Source organism: Synchiropus splendidus, chromosome 3 (assembly GCF_027744825.2).
Source record: "Synchiropus splendidus isolate RoL2022-P1 chromosome 3, RoL_Sspl_1.0, whole genome shotgun sequence".
In the NCBI taxonomy this organism is placed as follows: domain Eukaryota; kingdom Metazoa; phylum Chordata; class Actinopteri; order Syngnathiformes; family Callionymidae; genus Synchiropus; species Synchiropus splendidus.
Genome location: NC_071336.1, coordinates 16701142 through 16723214, shown reverse-complemented (window position 1 = coordinate 16723214; position 22073 = coordinate 16701142). Strand labels below are relative to the sequence as shown.

Sequence of the window (22073 nt, the reverse complement as noted above, 5' to 3'; positions counted from 1 at the left end):
ATCCAAATTCGAGCAGTTTGATGAGTCAAATTTGATCATATAATATTGACACCCCCAACACTATACAATTGTGTCACACAATAAGAAACAGCATGGCTCAGAATTCAAGATAAGTTGCTTTAATTCTGTTGTTTGAAAACAGTTGCACACCAAAAGCTCAGTTGTCTACAAGTTTCGACCAGGGAAGTTTCAAGTAAGATCCATTTGTCTTCTGAGTGACTGTCTGCACTTCTGGATGATACACATCGGTCAGTCAGTGGTGACTTGGCTTTGTGTTGTTGGAGGACATGGAAGCAAAGGTGATGGACGATCATCAATGAGTGAGCTCCCGCTGTTTCTACACTTAAAACCTTGGTTGCATCTCCCACGAGCATATTTAACCCAAACTCCTGAGTACAACCTAGCACAACCTAATGCGTTATACTCAGTGTAGACAATAACCAGACAAAGACGAGCATTGTCTTTGTCACATAATGAAGTACCGCATTCGACTTAATTGCACGATAACATTGTAGTCTGGACAACAGTTAACAACACGTGTGTATTGTACATAAGTAAACCATTTAGTTGTTTTCCTAACATGTATACTGCATTGGAAAACAAAAATCCTAAAAGCATGTTCAGTTGCCAACCAACTACAGGCCTCTATCCGTAATGCAAGATCAGCCATTGGTTTGTAATAACTCCAGACACCGCACCCATTGCACCGTACAAGCAACTTACATTTAGACACATTTTCAAAGAAACAGGCAGGAAGTCACTGCAATTCCCTTAATGTTTAAACATGTATTTTATCTGGGAGAATGTTATGTAATGTTTGGAAGACAAACACTGAGCTAAGTATGTGTGTTTGTTATGACACCATAATTATCTCCTCACTGTCATACACAATATTTAAATACTTCAAAGTACATCAATACTGTGATGGAGGCATCTGCCAGAACAGCCATGGTTATGCATGCAGTTATGCTTTTTTTCTTTTGAACTCATGTCTGTTGGAATTAACTTGAATTCTATTGTTTTCCCCCAATTACTGTCTTGCATTATTGTCTTGTGATAAAAAAAACTGTTAGGTTTCATGTGAGTGAATGGAACTTTAACACTTTCGTCTAAAAAGTCTAAAGCAAAACTGTCCCCTAACCGAACATCAACAGCATGGACATGAATACAGAACAGAATAAAATCAAGTCAATAAAAACTAAGAAAATATTGGAGTGAACTGTTCTTCATGGCAATGTCATTTCGGCGGCGGGGAGAGAATCTCTCGGAGGAACAAAAAACCTCTCGGCACAAGGTCATGCCTCAGATCGTCTCTCCCTCATCCATCTTTAAAATATTAAACAAGCTGCTCGTGTTACTTGTCGTGACTGGACAGCAAAACAGGCAGCCACACATGAAGAATACAAAGTGAACAGACATTGTTGTGTCCCAGATGTTCATAAAAGAATACATTATTTGTCTGAAACTTGGTTGGAATCAAACACAAAACGCAGAAGAATTACCTGCTTCCATTCAACCTGCTCTCCCTCCAGACAGGGCCTTCCTCACTTTTCTTACTCTTACCAAGACCCCAAACCATGTACACACAAATCATCACATTTCCTGGTGCAGATCTTCAAAATAAAATGCAGCACAATCTAATAAGAGGTCCCCAAAAGGTGCGTTAATTTTGAAATTGGAGTCACAAACAATAGCACTGTTTGAGAGGTGAGTTGTTGGCTCACAGATGAGTGAAAGGTTGCATGAATAAGTGCATAAATGGTTTTATGCACTCATTCAACTTCACTAAAGGATCATTTGAAATGGTCCTTCAAAATGTGTACACACAATCGAGAATTGTATTAAATACTGTACACTGTACTGAGAAGAATCAAGTTTTTGATTGATTCATTTGTTGCTTTTCCAACCTGCACTCACCGTGATTTACTCGCTGGCATCTCTCATATTAAATAGAAGCAAAGTACATACAATCTTACGTACATTTTAAGAAATGTGATATACTGTTGTAATAAAACTGAAATAAACCGCCAGGAAGAACTGCCATGATGAAGTGCCAGTCTGACAACACAAGCGGGGTATCTGGGAATGCGATGAGCTCGGAATGATCAAAAACGGATGCATACTGTGACACACAACAGGAAGAAGTGCAGACACTGACGGGCTCAACGACACATGGCCTCTGCAACTATTATTTAGCTTGTTGTGGTAGTTACAAAAGCATCCCAACGGTCAAAGTACCCAAGATTTACACAAACGTAGGAGCCGAAACATTGAAGTAAACAAGCCGTCTTGAGGAAGTGCAGACGAGGTGCTTCGGTACTGGTTTGTAAACCATTCAGCTCAGTTTCCAGACTCTGTGGTGAGATGTCATATCGCCTCCAATTTCTTTTTTCTCAACCTCACATTTGTATGGTTGCTCCACTTTAAGCGACTTCCATCCCAGTCTCTCTCCTCCTCCTTTATGGTCCTTCCTTCTTCGTCTCCCTGCCTCTGGCCCATCCTGGATGAGTCAGGTCTAAAAAAGGCGCCGCTGGGGACTTTCTGCTGGCCTGGGCTCTGTGGCTGGTTTTGGACTGGCTGGGCACGAGGGAACTGTTTCGCATCCAGCACGTCTTTGTACTGAATCTCAGGCCTGATCATCCTCAGACATGCCGTCCTGGTGGTGTTGTCCAGTCCCGGCTGCAGCTCGTACCCGAGAATCTTGACAAATCCACTCTGGAATGGCCTGATGTTTTTATCTCGAATACGATGGGCTTCAATAGGCTTCCCACCGTTCCTTAGACAAACCTGCGCGAGGTCCAACCGCCGAGCTCTGAGAAGAGCCACCTCCCGCTCCATGTTGGCTCGGCCAAACCTGTCTATCTCCTCCCAAAAGGTCTGGTTAAAGGCTGTGTACAAGTGCCAGTCTAAGGCATTCCACTGGCGCAGCTTTTCTCGCTGCTCTTCTGTCAATGACAGATCTGGGGGGCTCTTACCTTGAGCATGTCCACCTCTCACACTGACACCAGCTGCTGCTGCTGCTTTGCCCACCCAGCTGCCGCTCATTCCACCAAGGCTGCGGGGCTTCTGCTGCCGAGCGTTAAGGCTAAACGACACCACTGCGTCCAGAGGCCAGCAGAGGGCGTGTCTCAACAGAATCATGGACTGGTCAAAGTACTCGGACACCAGAATCAGCTGAAAGGCCTGTCGGATGATGGTCTCACCCCGCTGCGCCGTGGCCACAGAGAAGTTAGCATTGTGGTCCAAGCCAAAGTCGAACCACAGCAGGTTGCGAGCATAGTGGTTGTTGCGGAGACGAGGGTCGTAGTATTTTATGGGGTCATCTGCAAAATCCCCCAAGCCCTTAGCTTTCCGAAAGGCTGGTGCTACTTCTTTATAGTAAGCAAACGAGGACTCAGCCATGGCTACCGGCTCCCTGATGATCGAAAAGTAGAACGTGTCGTCAGGCATCACCTTCTCCACCTGAGGGTTAGAAGATGACAAAGATGAGATCAAGGAAGTGGCTTCTGTGCGTCTGTTTTTATTGCCAGGTTTAAAAACAACCAAACCACTAACAGCAGATCTGCTGTCAAAGTGCTGCGACAAAGTTCATCCACTGACCTCTGGCTTATTGAATCTCATGTGATTGGCCATGATGTTGAACTCCACGACCTTGACGCCCCGGTAGCCTTTGACCCTGTGAGCGTTGAAGGGCAGTGGGTAGCCCAGCTGGTAGCCGAGCGGCAGAGCAAAGTTGAGGTCATGCTCCTCTCCGAAGCGATACAGCATGTTGAGCACGGTGCTGCTGGCAGTCTTGTGTGTCTTGAGGAACATGATGTGGGTTTTGGGCTGACAGGAGCCCAGAGAGGGTCCCAGGGCGTCAGGGGATGAGAAGACAGACCGAGGAGCTGGACTGACACTGCTGAAGGACACAAAGCATCCAAGAACCTGTCAGTTCATCCGATTTATAATAATCACAAACTTACAGACAAGGGCAAGTTTTTAATACCAAAGTGACCCAGCTGTATTTGGACACGCCCTTGTACCCAATAATATCACACTCATTCAGAACTCAGCACAGTAGAAGAATAAAGGTGTGTAAAACTGAAAGTAGAGTGTTTTAATAGCTCAGGGAGCAATAAACAATAATAAACCTAAAGAACACTGATCTAAAAAAACAAGCTAACATATCCTCTAACAGGCTCAGTTATTCTCGTAATATACGCAACAGCCAGATCATTTAAAAAAACTTCATCACTGAAAAGTAAACTGTGACTTCTGTTCACTCTGCTCTTCATTGCTTTGATTTCCTCCAAGTCTGGTAAATGTTCGATGACTTATTGGTGAGCGACAGATTCTAATGAGCCATTCTTGTGACACTCCTAAACAACAGTCTGATTCTTCATGCCACAATATAACCGAGAGTGTCAACATGTAGGGAAATGATTGGAATGTCTGCATCACATGAAGGTCATCGACAGCCGTCAGGAGTGGAGGAGGGGCTCATGCGGCTCCATGTTCCACTGAGTTATGGATTCAACACGTCAGTATCACTCGCTGGAGTTACAAAACAGATCAGTCACCGCAGAATTATTATGGTTTGTAGGTCAACAGCTTTCTTGAATCAGGAAAAATACATGTCAAATTTGACCAGCACTGAGGCATGTTCTGATGCTTTGACCTTTCCCACTCTGTTAATGATTCAACAAGACATTTATTCCCGACTGAAACATCGGTCTCATTAACAGTCCGGAGCCCTAACATGTCCACAATGAACAAGAAACATGAATACAGCCTTAGCTGTCTTTTGATGGAGCGGCTCATTCCATACTGACATTCTGAAGCCGCGCTTGACAACGGCCAAATTAAGATCTGTTCATCTGAGAGGATAACAGCGCTCTCACCATGAAGGCAGCCCTTCCTCAGCGAGTGTCTCCTCTGCCCCAGGGCTTGACACCTCATTTCAGCACTAGTGTAGATACATTATGTTGAAGTCGACCCAAACCGTAGGCTTTATTTAAACATATGGCATTACAGCTGAGGCTCCAGCACAATCGAGGCCCTGGACTATTTACAGATTACTAAAGGCGCAAAAGTATCTAATCCTCCCTGCATTTTGTCAGTGCAATGATGCACGGTGGAGCTTGTGACTCGGAATCTTGTGATTTACTGTCAGCTTTCTTTCCAGAACTGTATGATGTAAAAATAGTGGTACAAAGACTGAGGCTCCATTGTTCACCTTCCTGTCCTTTGGGTTGAAAACCATGGCTTTTTGTGCCTGCCGCTGCACCCCACATATAAGACTACAGGTCGCCTGCATTAACGGGAAAGAGGACAGTCTCCAGCAACACCTGCAAGTCATCACAGATTTGGAGAGCGCAGGAAAAAAAGGCGGTGGTGTGTAACTCTGCAATAAATCCTCCTGTCAGTTAGAGACTTATTTATAGCTCAGTGAAGCTGCACCGATTGGTTCTACACTCTTACGGTGCAGTTCTACAAACGTTTTGACCTTTAAAATGTGCAATTCAGAAAATATGACAAGACTGAGGCAACACACTAAGCATATTTAGCTCCGAGTTCCTGTGTCGCTCATGCGGCTCACTCACATGTCGAGTCAAGTGCTGCAGCAGACACAGAGAAACAGTGGAAACAAAGAAGTCGACTAAATATAAAGGCAGCCCAGATTGGTGTTCGAAAGAATCTCGACACCTGTGGTCAAACTGCATGTGCACTCGACAACAGGAAGTCTGTTTCTCAGAGACCAGATTGGAATCATCTTAAATTGATGGTAGTTGTCGTTGAAACGTCACATATATGTCATTTATGATATTCATTCTGACCACTTCCTTGACTCAGACTGAGATCAGATGGCAGGTCATCTCCTGTATCCATATCTACAGCTATTGTGGGGGAGGTGGCAACAGCACCATCTCAGATCGCACTTATAAACGCACTTAGCATTGTTGCTGTGGAATTAAATCAATCAATGAATAAAGTCCCACGAGACATTTTCAACGCTTCAGGTTGTTCTCTTCTATGTCCTGAAGCCACGCGCGCAGAGACACACCATCAGATGTGGCCAGAATAATGGGTTTTTGGTGTGGCTTCACTGACACTATTAAAAGGTCTAGACAGACTTCGAGTGGTGGCTTGAATTATATAACCGGAACAAACACGACGTGTTGTTTCACTTCATGCGGTAACAATGCACTGCAAACGTCTCCACTGTGAAACCAACAGCCGTAGTCTTCAGAATACATGAAGCAAAGTCTGAACTTAAGGTCACACTGAACTCAGCTTCCTCTCTAAAAACTCAAAAAATAAATGGTCAAATATACACTGTCGTGTAAATTTCATTCAGACATAGCAGCTTGTCACTCATCGGCTTTCTTCTCATACATCCCTACTTCTGTTTGAAACCTGTTGGTCATCGCCCCAGTAAGTCTGGGAGTTTTTTTTAAATGTCATGAAATGACACACTATATGGCAGAATGCTGGTGCCTCACCCCGGACGCTGAGCTGTTGTACAACGGAGGGTGAGGAACTGGGCCCTGAGCTCCAGACTGATGACCACAAACCACAAAGTCACACTAAATCCGGTTGCTGGTGCTGCCTTTTGTTGCCAGGGTGCAAATACTATTAATGCAAATCTATCAGTTGAATCACAGTGAGCAGGACCGGACCACTAAAATGGTATTAAGTTTAGTTGTATTTCCTATTATTATTATTACTATTATTGTTAACAATAAGGATGTGCGATCTTGAAATTTCGCAGAGTTGGCCAAACACTTGATTCCTGAAACTAATAAAAACCAACACCTATATACTGCACAAATAATTTCTAGCCACATCATATCTGCTGTCATGAAATGAACACATTCATTATTGCATGTTAAACATGTTAAAAGTGACAACACTGCTTCAACTGAAATCAAACAAAAATGTCTCCGATTTCTGCAAGCACTTTCAACACATTTGGCAATATCGGTATACATTATCAAGGGAAATTTGATCATCGTCCATGACTCTATTTTTTATAAGTTAGTAACAAGACGATTGTTCTGTTCTTACAGGAACTGAACTCAGTAAAAGTGAATTTTCCAAGTAATGTCGTATTTGTAAGCTTTGAATCACATTCTACTCCTGAATCACCAACATGTCTGCGACGCCGGCGGCACAGACACCAAGCTGAAAACTAATGATGCTCTCAATTGATGCTTGACACCAGTGATAAGTGGCTACTACAAGATCCGCAGTTAGGCGCTGTGGATCCAATAGGGAAGGTCGGCTATTTTCATATCTTAGAAACACATGCAGACACATCAGACAACATCATTTTCTAACAACTTAACACACTACGTGTATATATATATACTTATATAGACACGTGCACGCACATACAATATTCGGCTCTATATGATAATAATAAACAGCTCTACAGCCCTAGGGTGAATAGTTACCCGCATTTAATAAATTCAACAACTTCCTCAGACCTTTATTATAAGCTCTGTCTCCCTCCCTCTGTTTAATTCCATTCATTTTTAAATGAATTTTCAATGAGCGACTGTAAACCACAGAGTTGCAGCTTGGACATGGACGCTGACTGGTCAGCTGAGTAACTGTGTCAGACTTGAGGCCCGCTGGCTCACTGGAGTGGACAGGATGTGCAAACAATGCAGATATAATACAGTTTTCTCTGTCTTTCATACTCTTTTTTGTCGCATAATTCTTACAGAATGAGGAGTGTAAATAACTAAAAGGCAGGTTGTGTAGAGATAAGATGCATTGCCACTCTGCAGTGAGAGAGCTGGAGAGCTATATATAGAGGTGCAATATAAATAACCAAATATGAACAGTTACCTCTTGTTGAAGATGACTCCCAGCAGTTGGCCAGCGAATGCTACGACCACAAAGAGCAGCAGCGCTTTCCACATCCACATGGGTCCCATCCGACCACACACCAGCCCTCGCAACATCCTAGAAGGAGACAGAGGTGCAGGTGGATGAATAGGATGAAAGAGATGGGAATGGGTTGCAAGCACAGGGTCGTGAGACGGATAGAAAGGTGGAAGCAGCCATTCATTTAAAAGAAATGCAAAATGAAGTGAAGTGGGAGAGAGGGAGTGGGAATGTTATGATGAGTCATAAAATAAATATGAGCCAGACATCATCATTATCATCATCATCAGGGAGAAAAGGCCAAGACATTGACATTTCAACACCCGGACGACCAAGAAGATACCAAGCATGATGTAGCTCCGCTTTATAAGAACGTGGGTCCCTTCCTTCCTCAGCTAAGAAACCCACTGTAGCAGCCATCGGGGAGAAACTCCTTCAGGGAGCTCAGCACACATTCCAGTGACTGGGCAGAGGGAGACAGAGTTCAAATGACTTTATGCTCTAAAAACTTCCAAGAAAACCACACTTCCCTCACTTGATCGTGGACAGAGGGGACATGACGGAATAATAATGTTACATATCCCGAAATACTGGCAGCAAATGATCCAACTCTAGCTCTGTTGGCCCTTTAACAACAGCTTCATAACAGTTACCATGAGAATGTAGCAGATATTTCTTTAACCCCTTGGGCACCAGTTTTTTTTTCAATGTAAACTATTTCCAAAGGCAGATGGAAACACACTTCAAAGGAGAACACTCTTCAGTGACACCTAATGTAAATTCACACATTTACTTGGCAGCCATAATGAAACACATAACTTTTACAGATGTTTATCTGATCTACTGGAGACAGTCGTACTCATCTCTCACGCAATAATGATGATGGCCAGGCATCATGGGTGCCATTACCGGTGAAGCATTTTCTCCTTATTTTTCTCCACCGTCCCTCACCATTGTCACCGCTTGTGGAAGTGCCCTGGTAAATTTCCTGTCTCTGTACGATCATCATCACAGTGGGAATATTCCTCTTCAGTCAAATTCGCCTTATAGGTCTCTGTGATGCTCCCAACTACGAAACGCCAGGTTAGTGCTGACTACAGGCCCCACTGAATAGGAATGAATCCAAAAAGCAAAAGAGAAACAGGAGAAGGCAATCTGACAAAAACGAAGTTGAGTAACTATGTTGAAAAATGGGACCGAAAATTATGTGAAATAAACAGGAAATATGTAACATGCTATGTCAACTACATGAATGTGCGTCACATACCCTGTTTTGTTTTTCAATTTAGGTTGTGTTATAACATAGTAATGCTCATGACACCGCATGTCAACAATCTGACTGTGACCACTTTGACACCCCTTCCACATGCAGTGATTTGCGCAGACTTTCACCAAGGCCCGGCCATTAATCCTTCATAATTTATTATCATGGAAAATGTCTGGTCAATCTCGATTATCACTCCGTTTATCGTAGTAATGGTCACCAGAGGTCAACATGTTCAGAATCTCACTGAGGACTAAAGTGTGCCATTTCAAAATATTGCACACATTGTGTTGTTGTCAGAAGATAATGGTTCTCCGTGTGTTTTTTAATGGAGAAATCCAGTAAGACACATTTAATCTAATATTGTAGCTAAATGACCACAACCGAGCTTATGCCACACGCCCCACTCAGACATATGAAAAGGCAGACCGGTGAGGACTGCTGCCGGTTGAAGGGAGATTTAATTCTCATGGTTAAAAGCAAGCGTTCATTGTTATCAATTCAAAAAATGTCACCATTTGCTTCCTTGTTTTTCTGTCAGATTGCTTTTTGACCCGATACATTACTTCCTATTAAAGGGCCTGGCTAATCTTTTTTTCATATTTTTAACAAAAACATTGTTAAACAATATTGAGACTAATCGATATTGAACAATATGAAAAAAAAATACTATGATTTTTTTTTACCATATCGCCCAGCTCTGAGTTTCACCTTGTAAAGGGCCTCTTCTCTGTTGTTTTAGTCATGTGTAGCTAAGTGCGACGCACTTTGTCTCACATTGGAGGTAAATCGGAGAACGATCACGTGACCACATCTACGTCTTTCATTTGTCTTTCACCTGATGATAAATGAAACTCAAGATAAAAGCCCCAGCAGTACACAGAAGGCATCGTGGTGGTTCCTGTATTAAACCTGTTATTGGTAAATGTCACAGCAGTCTGCTGATTAAAAAAAGGCACTTGCATCATTTGTTGCCGAGGTCGGCACAAACAAGACTGAACAGAAAGCCTGGCTGACGTCCTCTTGGCTGCGAGATGATTTAGGATCTTGTGACAGTGGAAACCGAGCTTATTTGGAAAACAATCCTTTCGTCAGAGGAGCAGCCTGGTGATACTGTCGAGGGCTAGAAACAATCAAACGTTTAAAGCCCGCTGGGGAATCTGTAATCAAATGAATGTTCCTCTTTACTTTGTAATGGAGAATCAAAAGCATGAAACAATCTCACGGGGGACACATATGAGAGGTTCACCAGAGCAACTGAGGTCTGAGATGAGATTCGCTTCTACAATGGCTGTAAATCCATCAACACATAAACACCAGGGGCACCATGTTTGTGAGCGCTGCACAAAGAGATGACGGATAACAAATTTGAATTTTACCTCTAACCAAATAGACAGATTCTGTCTGGCTCAAGTGCTTGGAGCGCCTCATAATTCTTATATTGTGGCTCACACCAGACTTGGAGTGAGCATTGACTTGCACAAGAAAACAATCACTCACGACGACTAATAGTTGACCTGGAATCTCAGAAGTCACAGATGTTCCCGTTTATTTATTTTAATAATTTGTCTTTATTTGTTGATGTATTTTTTGTACACTATTATCATGAAGACTGGCATGTCTGGAATGCAGTAACTACCGCTATTGTATGTGTTGATCAGTAGATTCCAAGGATAAATATATCAGCCTCAACTGTTTCCAACATGTTGACAGCCTGACTTGGCATCAAAATACAAACTACTTCACATGTCTAGCAGCCTGTACTCCAGCTTTGCACAGGCCGTCCAGAGGTCGCTGAGACCCTACAGACACCACCCACTGCCATAGGGACACAAAGGACCGTTGACTTCTTAACAGAATCTCTCAGACGGACTTAAGAAATGAGAAAGAGAAAGGCCTTTGTGTGCGGGGAGAAAAGCCCACCACCACCAACGCCCCCTCCCCGCAGGACCGCGACCACGATCGCGCCTGGAGTCTCCGCATCTCGGCCCGCCAACTTCCCCTCCTGCAGCCCGCCCTGGTTACCTGGCTCTCCGTCTGAAAAGCATCGCTGTGCCCCCGGGTCGGAGACGGTGTCGGTGTTATTGTGCAGCTGCGGGCAGCTCGGAACATCTCGGAGGCTTCAGCACGCAGCTGACCGGCCGCCGGTGCACTTGAGGCGCATGAACGGTCGCAGACTGCCGGGCCCGAATCCTGACAAGTGATGCCACCGTCCGGGAGGAGAACGAGATTATGGTGCCTAACGGTGCTGCTTCTTTTCTCTGTTGGCGGTCCAGAGCCTGGCTACGCGAACACCCGATGATGCATCCAACTTCCGGAAATTTACAAAATAAAAGCACCGCACAAATCACAGCGGAGACGATTACGTTAAACACACTGCTCTTCGATTATAACAACACGTACCTGTGTATATATGTGTGCAGTGCAGCCATTAGGGGCATTGACACCATGAGTCGAGACAGTTGGGTGAATCCCTCAGTTGTATTTATTTACCCCTCCATATATTAGTTTATTTCTGACATAGGGGGCCAACACACGTGATCTGCTCCAATTGATAGATATTACAGTCATCACACTGTGAATCAAAGTTTGTGTTTCGCAGATCATTTTGGATACGCTTGTTGTATTGGAAAGCATCAGCAGTGCGCTACTAAAAAAACAAGTGAAATTAAAAACCACGAGCAAACCAGTGTCCTCTGGAGGTCAACTCAACATTGGTTTCATTTTTCAGCAGTGATCCTGTCTGGTTTTTCACGAGGAGCTGTGACCCCAAGAAAGAACAGCTCAATATGAAGAGGATTGCTGTACCTCTAGTAACATATGAATGAGAATAAAACTCTTAAAATTCAACTGCGCAAAAGTTTGGTCAAGGTTCTGTCTTCCCACAATATGGATTGCATGCCGGCGCATTTAACACACCCGGGAATAATAACACCTTGCTCTTATTTTGAAATGACGCTCCTGTGGAGAGTTAGCGGCTTCTTCCAGCTTCACAGAGATAGGGATCTGAATTTGAGCAGTCTGACGTCACCCTCTTTATGTTGACCACAAGGCATCCAGACATACCAGATGGAGTCTTGGACTAAAACAAATATTGGAATGGAACATGAAATCCTAAGAAAAAGCTCTGTTTAACCCTCACTGCATATATTTTTTGCTTCCCAACTGCCAAATACTGCCAGCTTTGATGTACAAACCCACATACAGGATAAGTGTGTGTGTGCGTGCATGTAAATGTAGCCACTGCTTTTGTGTTAATTACTTCCACCTTAAGTTACACTCGTCCCAGTGGACACATTAGATCAGGGGTCACCAACCTCTCTGAAACTGACAGAAACTCCAAGAACGCAGAGTGATCCTGAGGGCTATAGTCCTTTTAGTGACATAGCACACAGTTATTATGAGTTATAAATGATACTCATCTAAGACACTGATATTTGTTCTTTACAATAATTCACGACAAATGAATCGGATAGGAAACATAAACTTGAACATTCTCACTGGAGTTAAATGGTGTGCTGCTGCCTGCAGAGTTGGACACGTGTGGCCCAGCTCCTCTGCTGCAGGTCAGAGTGATCCCACATTGATGAAGCTGTCAACACGTATTGATTTCATCCAACACCACTACAACACACACACACACAGTCGTGTTTCAATATGTTTGTGGAGTTTCTCATTGCCATACTGCTTTCCTCAGCCTCTCACCCTAAACCTAACCATCCAAAAATAAATGGCTAACCTTAACCTAACTTAAACACAATTACAATGGCTGAAACTAGTTATTTTTTTTAATTTTCATACCCAAATAAAAAACACCAACAGACACAAGGCATTTTCATTTAATTGGTGTTTGTTTTGTCATTTCAGGGGCTTAAGAAATGAGCACTTGTCATTCGCACGTCAATAAATCCACTCTAAAAACACTCTTGTGTTTGAAGAGGAGTGTTCTCATTCAGCCTATTCTTTATAACTAATTAAAAGTTTAATGTCATTGCTAAATCTAACCCTCAAATTTAAGCTTAACCTGGTGGGGAACGACAAAAACATCCTCATAAGTAGGTGTGTTTCCAAGAATTGGTCCCCACGAGGATAGCTATACTAGGACCACACACACACACACAAAAAACACACACACACACACATATGGCTCCTGCTTAACAGTGCGGTTACACAAGGTTGTATTGTACAAAGACGTGTGAAAATACTAAAATTGAACACTAATTCAAATCATCTGGAAGTCCAAACACCTGAACTAAGTCATGGCTGTCAGGAGGAACACGTACAACTGATGCTGTCGACATGATGACAGAGCTGGATTCAAAGATGTGCTGATAAAAAACACCAGGTCTGTTACATTCTCAGTGATAATTCCATGGCGACTGCGAATGCTGCTGCACATGAAAGTCAACATCATCAACACTCCTACAACAAGAGAGGCTCCACTGTTCGAGAAGCGATGCTCAGCTGTTGAGTACATACAGCAGTCCAGCATCCATTAGAGACAACATGGCCCAAAAAAGAAGTATTGTTGAATCATTCTTACTGGAGTTGTCGCACCAAAGGCAATTCAAGTCCTTATTCAAGTGCAATTTCATTTAGGACAATAAAAGAAGATAACTGTCTTTTGCCTGCTCCCCAATTTGATTTATCACTGCAACAATATTGTGAGTGAAAACTGGGTTTCATAAATAAAAGAGGAATAGTTTCACAATATCAATAGTTCACATACCAAAGGCAAAGATGACGCTCCCCTCTTCTTCAGTTATACTGTATGCACATGATTGTGACCAGCAAAAGCTACAAGATTAGCAAAGTGGGACGCCATACCACCCTTCATCCCACTGGTATGTCGTTGAATTGTTAGCTTAATCTAACCTAACCTCAAGGCTTTGAGGCTTTGCAACAAAACCACTATGCTATTCCACAGCCTGATTCCTGTCTGGATGAAGTGGTACGTGCTGCAGCTCCCACACACAGCGTTGTAGGTTTCAGGCAACTCTGCCTTTGAGTGGTTGTCTAGCCTAGACATTGTGACCCAGCCAGTACCTCCCACACCTCCTCTACTATTAAGCTGGGAAAGCTCCTTGCTCTCACAAGTGACCGCGATAAAATGCAGAGGGCTGCACTAAGACAACAGCCCGAGTAAGCCCCCGAGTCCCATTGTGTCATATTTTATTTTATTTTTATTAGTATTATGATTATTTCGTTTTTGACTGCACGTTTCCCAAAGCACTTTCCCAGTTGGTGGGATCCCCGCTGACCATGGCAATAAATCGATTCTGGTTTACATGCAGTGCGGTGAAAGTCGAGCTATGAGTAGTTCACCTCCCTGACCAGGGGAGGCGCCTTGAGCTCTTCAGTCATTCCGGTTCCTATGACCGTAGAGGAAGAGCAATGACAGCTGACATGTAGCAAGTTACAGCACTGTATATTCAACTGTAGACAGTGATGGTGCTGACTGATCAACTAGTATAACTTCAGAGGTCCAGAATCAGCGCATTGGTTCGACACCAACATGGAGCGGTCATTATCGTGAAACACGCGCCCTTATAAACTTGCTAGTTTCTGAATAAAATGAAATATTCTGGAGATGGTGTTGTCTATGTACTTGAGAGTGATAGATGTATGAGTATCTGAAGGACAGAGTTGCACTTTTGATCACTGTCGAGAGCCTTAACTGACTTAGCAACCATGCTAACATTTGCTAACATGCTGGAAATGTGGTCTCCAACATATCACGTCTTATTACCTTCTTGTGGGAACCAACGATAAAAACGACCTGAGTGAAGACAAATCCACACATCTGCAGGTCATTGTCAACACAAGTCACAAGACCCAGCTGATATCGGGCTTCTTATGAGCTCACCGCAGATATCGGCTGAGACCAAGGACCTCACATACTGCACCAGGTTACACACACAAATGTTATTAGACATCATCAGAGTTTGTTTACTTCTGCTGCGTAGCGGAAGGTCACGCAGCCGCACGTCGCCCAGTTCGGTCTAGGTGAATCATTTTCTTGGCTACTGAAATTTTCTTGAGGTGGGGCTACCGCCACTATTTTAACTGACGCCTGATGATGTCGGATTTGTTTACCTTTTTGCTTTACAGACAGGACACAGCAGAAGTGTTGCAACACGCTCATAGTCGAGCTGCTCGGCTACACGCTGGATAAGTCAAGCTACCAGGTCTGGTATTCTGGCTAAGAAAAATTCGAATTTCCCTCCAAGCCCTAAGCTGTTTACATGCTTTTGCAAGTTTCAACTTAGCCAAACTAACGCTATGATTTGTTTTTCCCGGCTTGTTCTGACCCGCAGGTTTCGATTATCATTGGAAAAACATCCGCAGACATCATTGTGTTTGATTAATAAAACCTCACTATATACTGTAGTGAAGGTTGCTCACACAGCCTGTGCATAATCAATAGTTTCCAGCAGCTGCAGGCAGAACAACTATTTTGGATCGACTCTGCAGGATCAAAGCACGAGTCGCTGCAGAAATGCCTGCTGGTGGCTTCAAGAAACTGATGTATTCATATTAATAACGGACAGAATTTCCAGAGCCCTAGCCAGAAATCACCCACAGTGAAGCCACGCCTTGTCAAGTTTGAACCACATCATGAGCAGGTAAACAGTGAACACCTCACCGGCCAACACGCTACCACCAACAGACACAACACATTTTCTTTCAATTTAAGTCTATTTTCATTTCAGGGCATAAGACATAAGCACTTGTCATTCACATGTCAGTAAATCCACTCTTGTGTTTGAGGAGAAGGAGTGTTCTCCTTCAACCTAGTCATTTTAACTAATAAAACATTGCTAAATCTGTTAACTACACAGAGCAAATATTCACATTGAAATGATTTCACTGACTAAAAAGTGATTTAAAAAATGATAAAAGAAATCATTAAAATTTGGACAAGGTTCTGGAAATACACAAGAAGCTCTGGAGTCTTGATAATAAAAAAATATATATTCCATTCCTGCTTTACCTCATCCACTGTTCACTGTAAAAGTAAATTCATCGGACAGCGAAACTAAATTGCTGAATTGGTTTCCATTTGATGAGAGCTAAAACCAGATTACATGATGAGGTTGGGATGCATACACACACCGTACTTAAGAGCTGGGAACATGATGAGCTTTCAGGACTAAAGGAAGAATGAATGAAAAGGATCGTTCCAGCAATACTAGATTATACACTTGGAAAAATCCAACAATGTATGGGAGATAGAAATGGAAATGTCAAAACCCAGCTCTACACAACTAACTCAAAAACATGACCAGAGTTTGGGTTGGGGGGGAAAAAAATCTCATTTGTTTTTTCATTATGCCAAAATTGAGAGCAAGCAAACTGAATCACAAGTCGCATGCTGGAGGATGTGTGGGAGAACAGAGGCAAACCACACACATTCTTGGCAGTGTCAGAGACTAGATACGATCTGGGCCGAGTGAGAAATACATTCAGAAATATCCTGGGCTGTGACGCAACCCGGGACGGTAGGATTGGGTATTGGGGAAAATACTTCAGCGAATAACAAAGATGAAAGAAAAGTGTTTTAGGGCTGATGGACCATGCACGAAAGAAATAGACGCCATGGGAAAAGATGACATCTGGATTGAATGAGGTCAAATGGAGACAATATACTTGAGACTTCAAACGCCTCAAGAGAAACTGCTTGGTAGTACTCAAGACTGAAGCACCTACTCAAAGACTCAACGTCTGGAAGGGCCAAGGGCCATGCGTTGAGGTTAGTCAGGTGGCATGACATACAGCAACACTTAAACACACAAAAATAGAAAACAGAAGTGCCATTTCAAGTTGGAATCTTCATCCCTGCTACTGGAGTAATAACTAAAGCATGAAGAACGACCTTGTTTCTGGACAATTATTATTCACAATAATACTAATAATGAAGCTGTAGACTTCACTGTACATATTGCATGTACACTTCATACTCAAAACGTGATCAGAATGTTCTATCCTGTTCTGTTTTCATTCAGTGTTTGCGTTCCTTCTTTCTTTTTCCTCACTGCTTTGGCTCTAACATCATTGCATCACTACAAGATGGTGTCCCTACATGTGGTGAGTTGAAACATCATCTGCTCATTTGAACCATGTGAACCTAAGAGGTTAAGCACATTGGTGTCACACTGGTTGGAGGGAGAGAACATGCAAATTTTCAGACCATTCTGCTTTGAATCACAGACTTTCACTGTCCACTTTTCTTTTAGCAGGGTTCTTGGAGAGACAGTCGTGCAGATATGCTAGCATAGTGTTGTATGTCAACACATTCTTTCAATATGAGTCATAGGTTCCAGTGAGTTTCTGACTGATAAATAACATTTGTAACATGATGCGAACCCCAAATGACATGACTCAGCAAGCTAAGATGACACATTTAAACTTTGAACTAGTCTACATAGTTACAGAGAACTTTCACTTCAATTCTGTTTATCTGATATAGATATAGATCTGCCCGTGCCCTGCGTATACATCGTCCATATTTCTGCACATTTCCACAAAGTGGACCAAACGGTGCAGTACCACCAGAATCCGTGGGGGCAATGTTGCTGTTACTATCCAATACGTAGCTCTGATGAGACACGAAGAAGACACAACACAGGCAAAAATTCTCCATCCTCCAGTCACAATATATTTAACAACCTCCGTGCCGTCCTTTGCGCAAGAGATACATTATCAATACCTCTTCCACAATCCACAGTTGCCATGTCTGTTTTGGAGTTTGTTGTTGTCATAAACTTTTGACTCTGGGCTTCTCCCCCTGGTGGATATATTGGTGAACAGCAGCACCAGAACGAAGAAGGCATGGAAGTATGTGATTAATGTGAAAAGGGAGGGCACAATTTCAGACGGGAAGGGAGCATAATTGGGTCCTTAGACTGAAAAGCATGATGCATGAGGTGAGGCTGTGCAGTAAATCTGCTCGCTGTGGAGCCGGTCCAAGCACAGAAGTGCTAGGGACGGACTGACAGTGATGTGAGCATAAACCCCTTCATACTTTCATGAAGGAGCTACTGTTTACCTTTCTCATCTGTTGTTTCTTTCTTTTTGGGGTTATCGCAGAAAGGCCACCTGTACCTTAATGGATCTTGCACAACCTCCATAGTCGTAACTCAACTCACTTCATACCCTTTAACCTGGTGCTTCCATCTCAAGCATTTTCCGCTCAACATGCCCAATGTCTCCTCTCCATGTATCAGTCTGGTCTCAATCACTTCGTCTCCTAACTTCTCCATGTACTGTAACCCATTCCTCCCATATACTGTATTCTAATCTTGTCCTTCATAGTCACTCCTAACATGCATCTTCAAATCTGACTCTTTTAACTCAGCTTTCACTCAGAGGTACCTTCTCAAACCAGACACCATGGCAGGTCCAATGAAGCTTCCCTTACCCCCTTGCTGCCCCTCTTCTGTCACTGAACACCGTGATGTCCACACATTCCACCTTGCTTGCATTCTCTTCTTCACCTTGCATCCGTGCTCCTCTGTATAACTTGAACTCATCTGTACCACTGTGAATTATGTAATTATATTTTGAATATCACTGATTGTTTGTAGTCCATTATACCAACACAGAGCATCTATGCCTAAAGCAGGGGGTGAATTTGCAACCAGTCCAGTGACATAAACACAAATTCTTAAGTTGTATTCCATTCATTCAGTAGGCAGAATACATTGTAGAGCGCTGTGAATTTCACCCCGTGAAATGTGGCCCCGTTGCAAACGATTTAGCTGCCCTCATTCCAAAGACTCAAGCAAACGTGAAAGTATGCTAATTAGAAAAATGAAATTTGGAACTTATTAACAGATCCAGGTTCAGCACCAGCAGGGACATGGTCCATTTAAGAGTCTATAGTTCCGCAGTCGTCGCAATGAATGCATAGGACTTTTCCTTGACAAGCTTGAGGCCAAAAAGCGGAAGGAATGTTGCCTAAATTATTTAAAATCTGCTAATAATACTTATTTGTCCCCATCTTAATTATGGCTTATCTACTAATTAGGCAGTTGTTTCCTCTCCTCTAATGAGTTTGGTGCATTTAGCCCGAGGAGGAAGAAGACACTGCATCTAAATTTGGAAGTCAAGCCTCTAATCGGTTAACGCTGGCCTTTGTTAAAGACAGCAGCACCAGCTGCTCCTGACGGCCCCCCACCTCTTCTCTGCCCCCCCTCCCTCCAGCCCCCTCACTTCACTCATATGGCCCAGATCAGACAAAAGCAGCACTGTGTTGTTGCAGGTAGCAGCAGACGCTGAAACAAGACGCAGAAAGTCCAGACAGAGTGTGAGACATTAAGAACAGGCGAAGGGACTTGTGTTGTTGCTGTGGTTGCTACAGTACAAACAAAGCTTGGCTTTCACAGTGGCAGCTGCTTTAATACATGTCGCCAAGATAGTCTTGCGAGGTCAAGCCTGTAGTATGTGGCCATAACCTCTGACCCCAGTGGGCCCTAAGCTTCTGTGTGACAGGCTGAGAACTTACATACGCGTCTGGACGGGCCACTTGCAACTGGAATGGTCAGCAATAACACCAACGCACGTTCACACGCGCTGAGCCAACAATGAGCGCTTTGATTTACAATGAATCTCCCCAGAGCAGCGCCGAACTGCAGCTTTTTACAAGCGAGATAATCAACCCCCAACTCTCTGAGTGCAACTGGGACGGCCCACAGACCTCTTCAAGCCAAACGTGTGTGTGTGTCTGTATAGGCGCAGTGATGGACCCGAGGCCTCTCCTCCTCAGACCCCAGGCAACAAGCGAATGCTTCTGACTCAGCCATGTGCAGAAGCGTGTTTTGTTTTATTTGTGATTGATTGGGACGCAGCACGGCCGCCTGGCGACCCAGTCCTGGCCCAGATTGACTTGACAGGAGACCTACAAGTCAATCCCTGGAAAAGAACAATGCAGTGGCGTGTGTGAATCAGTTTGGTCGTTAAAAAACAGATGGCGACACAAACAGATTTTGAGCTCAACACTGGGACTGATCCACAAGTGCACCTAGTCCTGCACAGGCGGGTTAATTCTGGAGGATCAGTCAAACAGGATTAGTCCTGACTGTTGGACCCAGTTCCAGGGCGATAAGCCGTCAGATGCTCGGTCTTCTTGGGAGTCCATTCAGGCTTTCCAGCGTGAGCACACAAGCACAGCAGACATGTATCTTTGGAACTTATAGAAAGTCATAGGCTCAAACAGGCTTCGTTAGAGTTGTTGATAACTTCCGGTTTCGTTCTTTCACAATAAAGTGCTCCCTTTACTTAGGCACCAGACAGCCTCAACCGTTATGTCGTTAATCCTATACACGCAGTTTCACGCAAATGCGCACAACACGGCGGCACTTGGTTAGAAAAGTCGGTGAGAGAAAATAATTCAATATGTAATAAACCTTACCTTGTGTTTGTAAGGTCGTCTTGAGCGCGTCAGGGTGATGGAGAGCGAAGTAAGAGGGCACAAGACGAAGTCCAGACGAGAGACGAGACGTTTACACGAGCATGACGGGGTCCAAACGGAGTCACATTGGGAACCAGAACAAAAGCGCTCTTTAAAAAGAGTGGTCATCTGAAACCTGCCCGCCGGTGGATTGAATCCGTCCCTCCCCGTCACTCAGCCGCCTCCCCTCCCACAAGTCCGTGTGTCGCACGGGAGAAAACGCCAATGAAAATGTCAACTCGTTCTAAAATATTTTGTGAATAATTGTGCAACAAAACACTTCCCATCATGCCAAAAGTAGTTTTTTTTTTTTTTTCGAGCTCAAGCTCTACTTTGTTCATTTTATTGATTTCCAGAAGAAAAAAAAATCATTGATATGAATAAACCAGATTCACATAAAGTCTAAAGTTTTTTTACACGTGATATATTGACCAATGGTGAATAAATAAGATCGCACTCACGGATGGACATTTAATTTTTGAGTGCAAAATGGATTTTTCATGTGCTCGACATGGAGTCAAGAGTTCACTCATCAATGATAAAAAAATAAATTCATTAAATTACCCAAGATAAATCGTCAGTAAACATCATGGTCCATGGAAACTGCTCCCTAACCTCATCTGTCAGTCTGTCCATAACTAGAGCAAACAAAATGGGCTGAGAGCTGATCCCTGATGTAATCCCACTTTTACCTTGAATCCCTGTGTCACTCCCACAGCAGACCTCACTACTGTCTCGCAGTGCTGCTCATGGCAGGCACACACAGTACAGTACCACACGTCCTCTCAAGGAACTCTCTCACTGGCTCTCTCTAGATCCACTAAATCACCTTGACCAACGTCCTCAGATCACATTGAATAGTCAGGTCAGAAAGTTCACCGCACCTCCACACCTTCATTGGGGTGTTGTCTGGACCAACTTTGCTAACTTCCTCAACTGCCTGAAGCACCATCTACTTCTTCTCTGTCTATTTTTCTTCATTCCTGTAGTCAGTCTTTTATTCAGATACAGGAGCAGCATGTGTGATATCACTGCATAGACCCCATCAGTTGATCAGTACTACTGTAATACAGGGCTCCTGAATCTCTTGCAGTCAGCATATCGGCACAAACGGTGGACCGAAGTAGGAGTGTGTCAGTGGGGACGACGTCATGGATGTATACAACACAAAGCTGAAGCACCAGAAATGGATAGCATGGACGCAGAATGTGCATACGACAAAGGGGACACCAAGTTGACGGTATATGAGCGAGGTCAATATGGCACACAACACTGGAACAAGGAGGCCTTTCAGTGGCAGGTGGGAAGCTTGACTGCTGATAGACTTCAAAGTAATAAGTTATGACAATATAAATTAATCACATGAGTTATCATATTTATAATTTCTAATATAATTGAATTAGAATACTGTAGCAATCCAGGCTGGTTGTCAGACTTGTTTTATGTTGGATGTTTGTGTTGCAAATAGAGTGGCACTGT

The 22073-nt window shown here is 43.5% G+C and overlaps 1 protein-coding gene across 2 annotated transcripts; it reads right to left on the bottom strand.

The window, feature by feature from the left end:
- Positions 1-103: 103 nt before the first annotated feature.
- gal3st4 (galactose-3-O-sulfotransferase 4) lies at positions 104-20750 on the bottom strand. 2 transcript variants are annotated; one of them, XM_053860938.1, is made up of 4 exons: positions 20556-20750; positions 7840-7956; positions 3601-3901; positions 104-3462 (listed from the first exon to the last, which is right to left on the bottom strand). In XM_053860938.1, exons 2-4 carry the CDS (start codon positions 7953-7955, stop codon positions 2368-2370), a joined length of 1512 nt encoding a protein of 503 aa, XP_053716913.1. In that variant the 5' UTR covers position 7956; positions 20556-20750; the 3' UTR covers positions 104-2367. The 2 variants fall into 2 exon arrangements, with proteins under 2 accessions (XP_053716913.1, XP_053716912.1); XM_053860937.1 differs by lacking the exon at positions 20556-20750 and adding an exon at positions 11168-11451.
- Positions 20751-22073: the final 1323 nt, after the last annotated feature.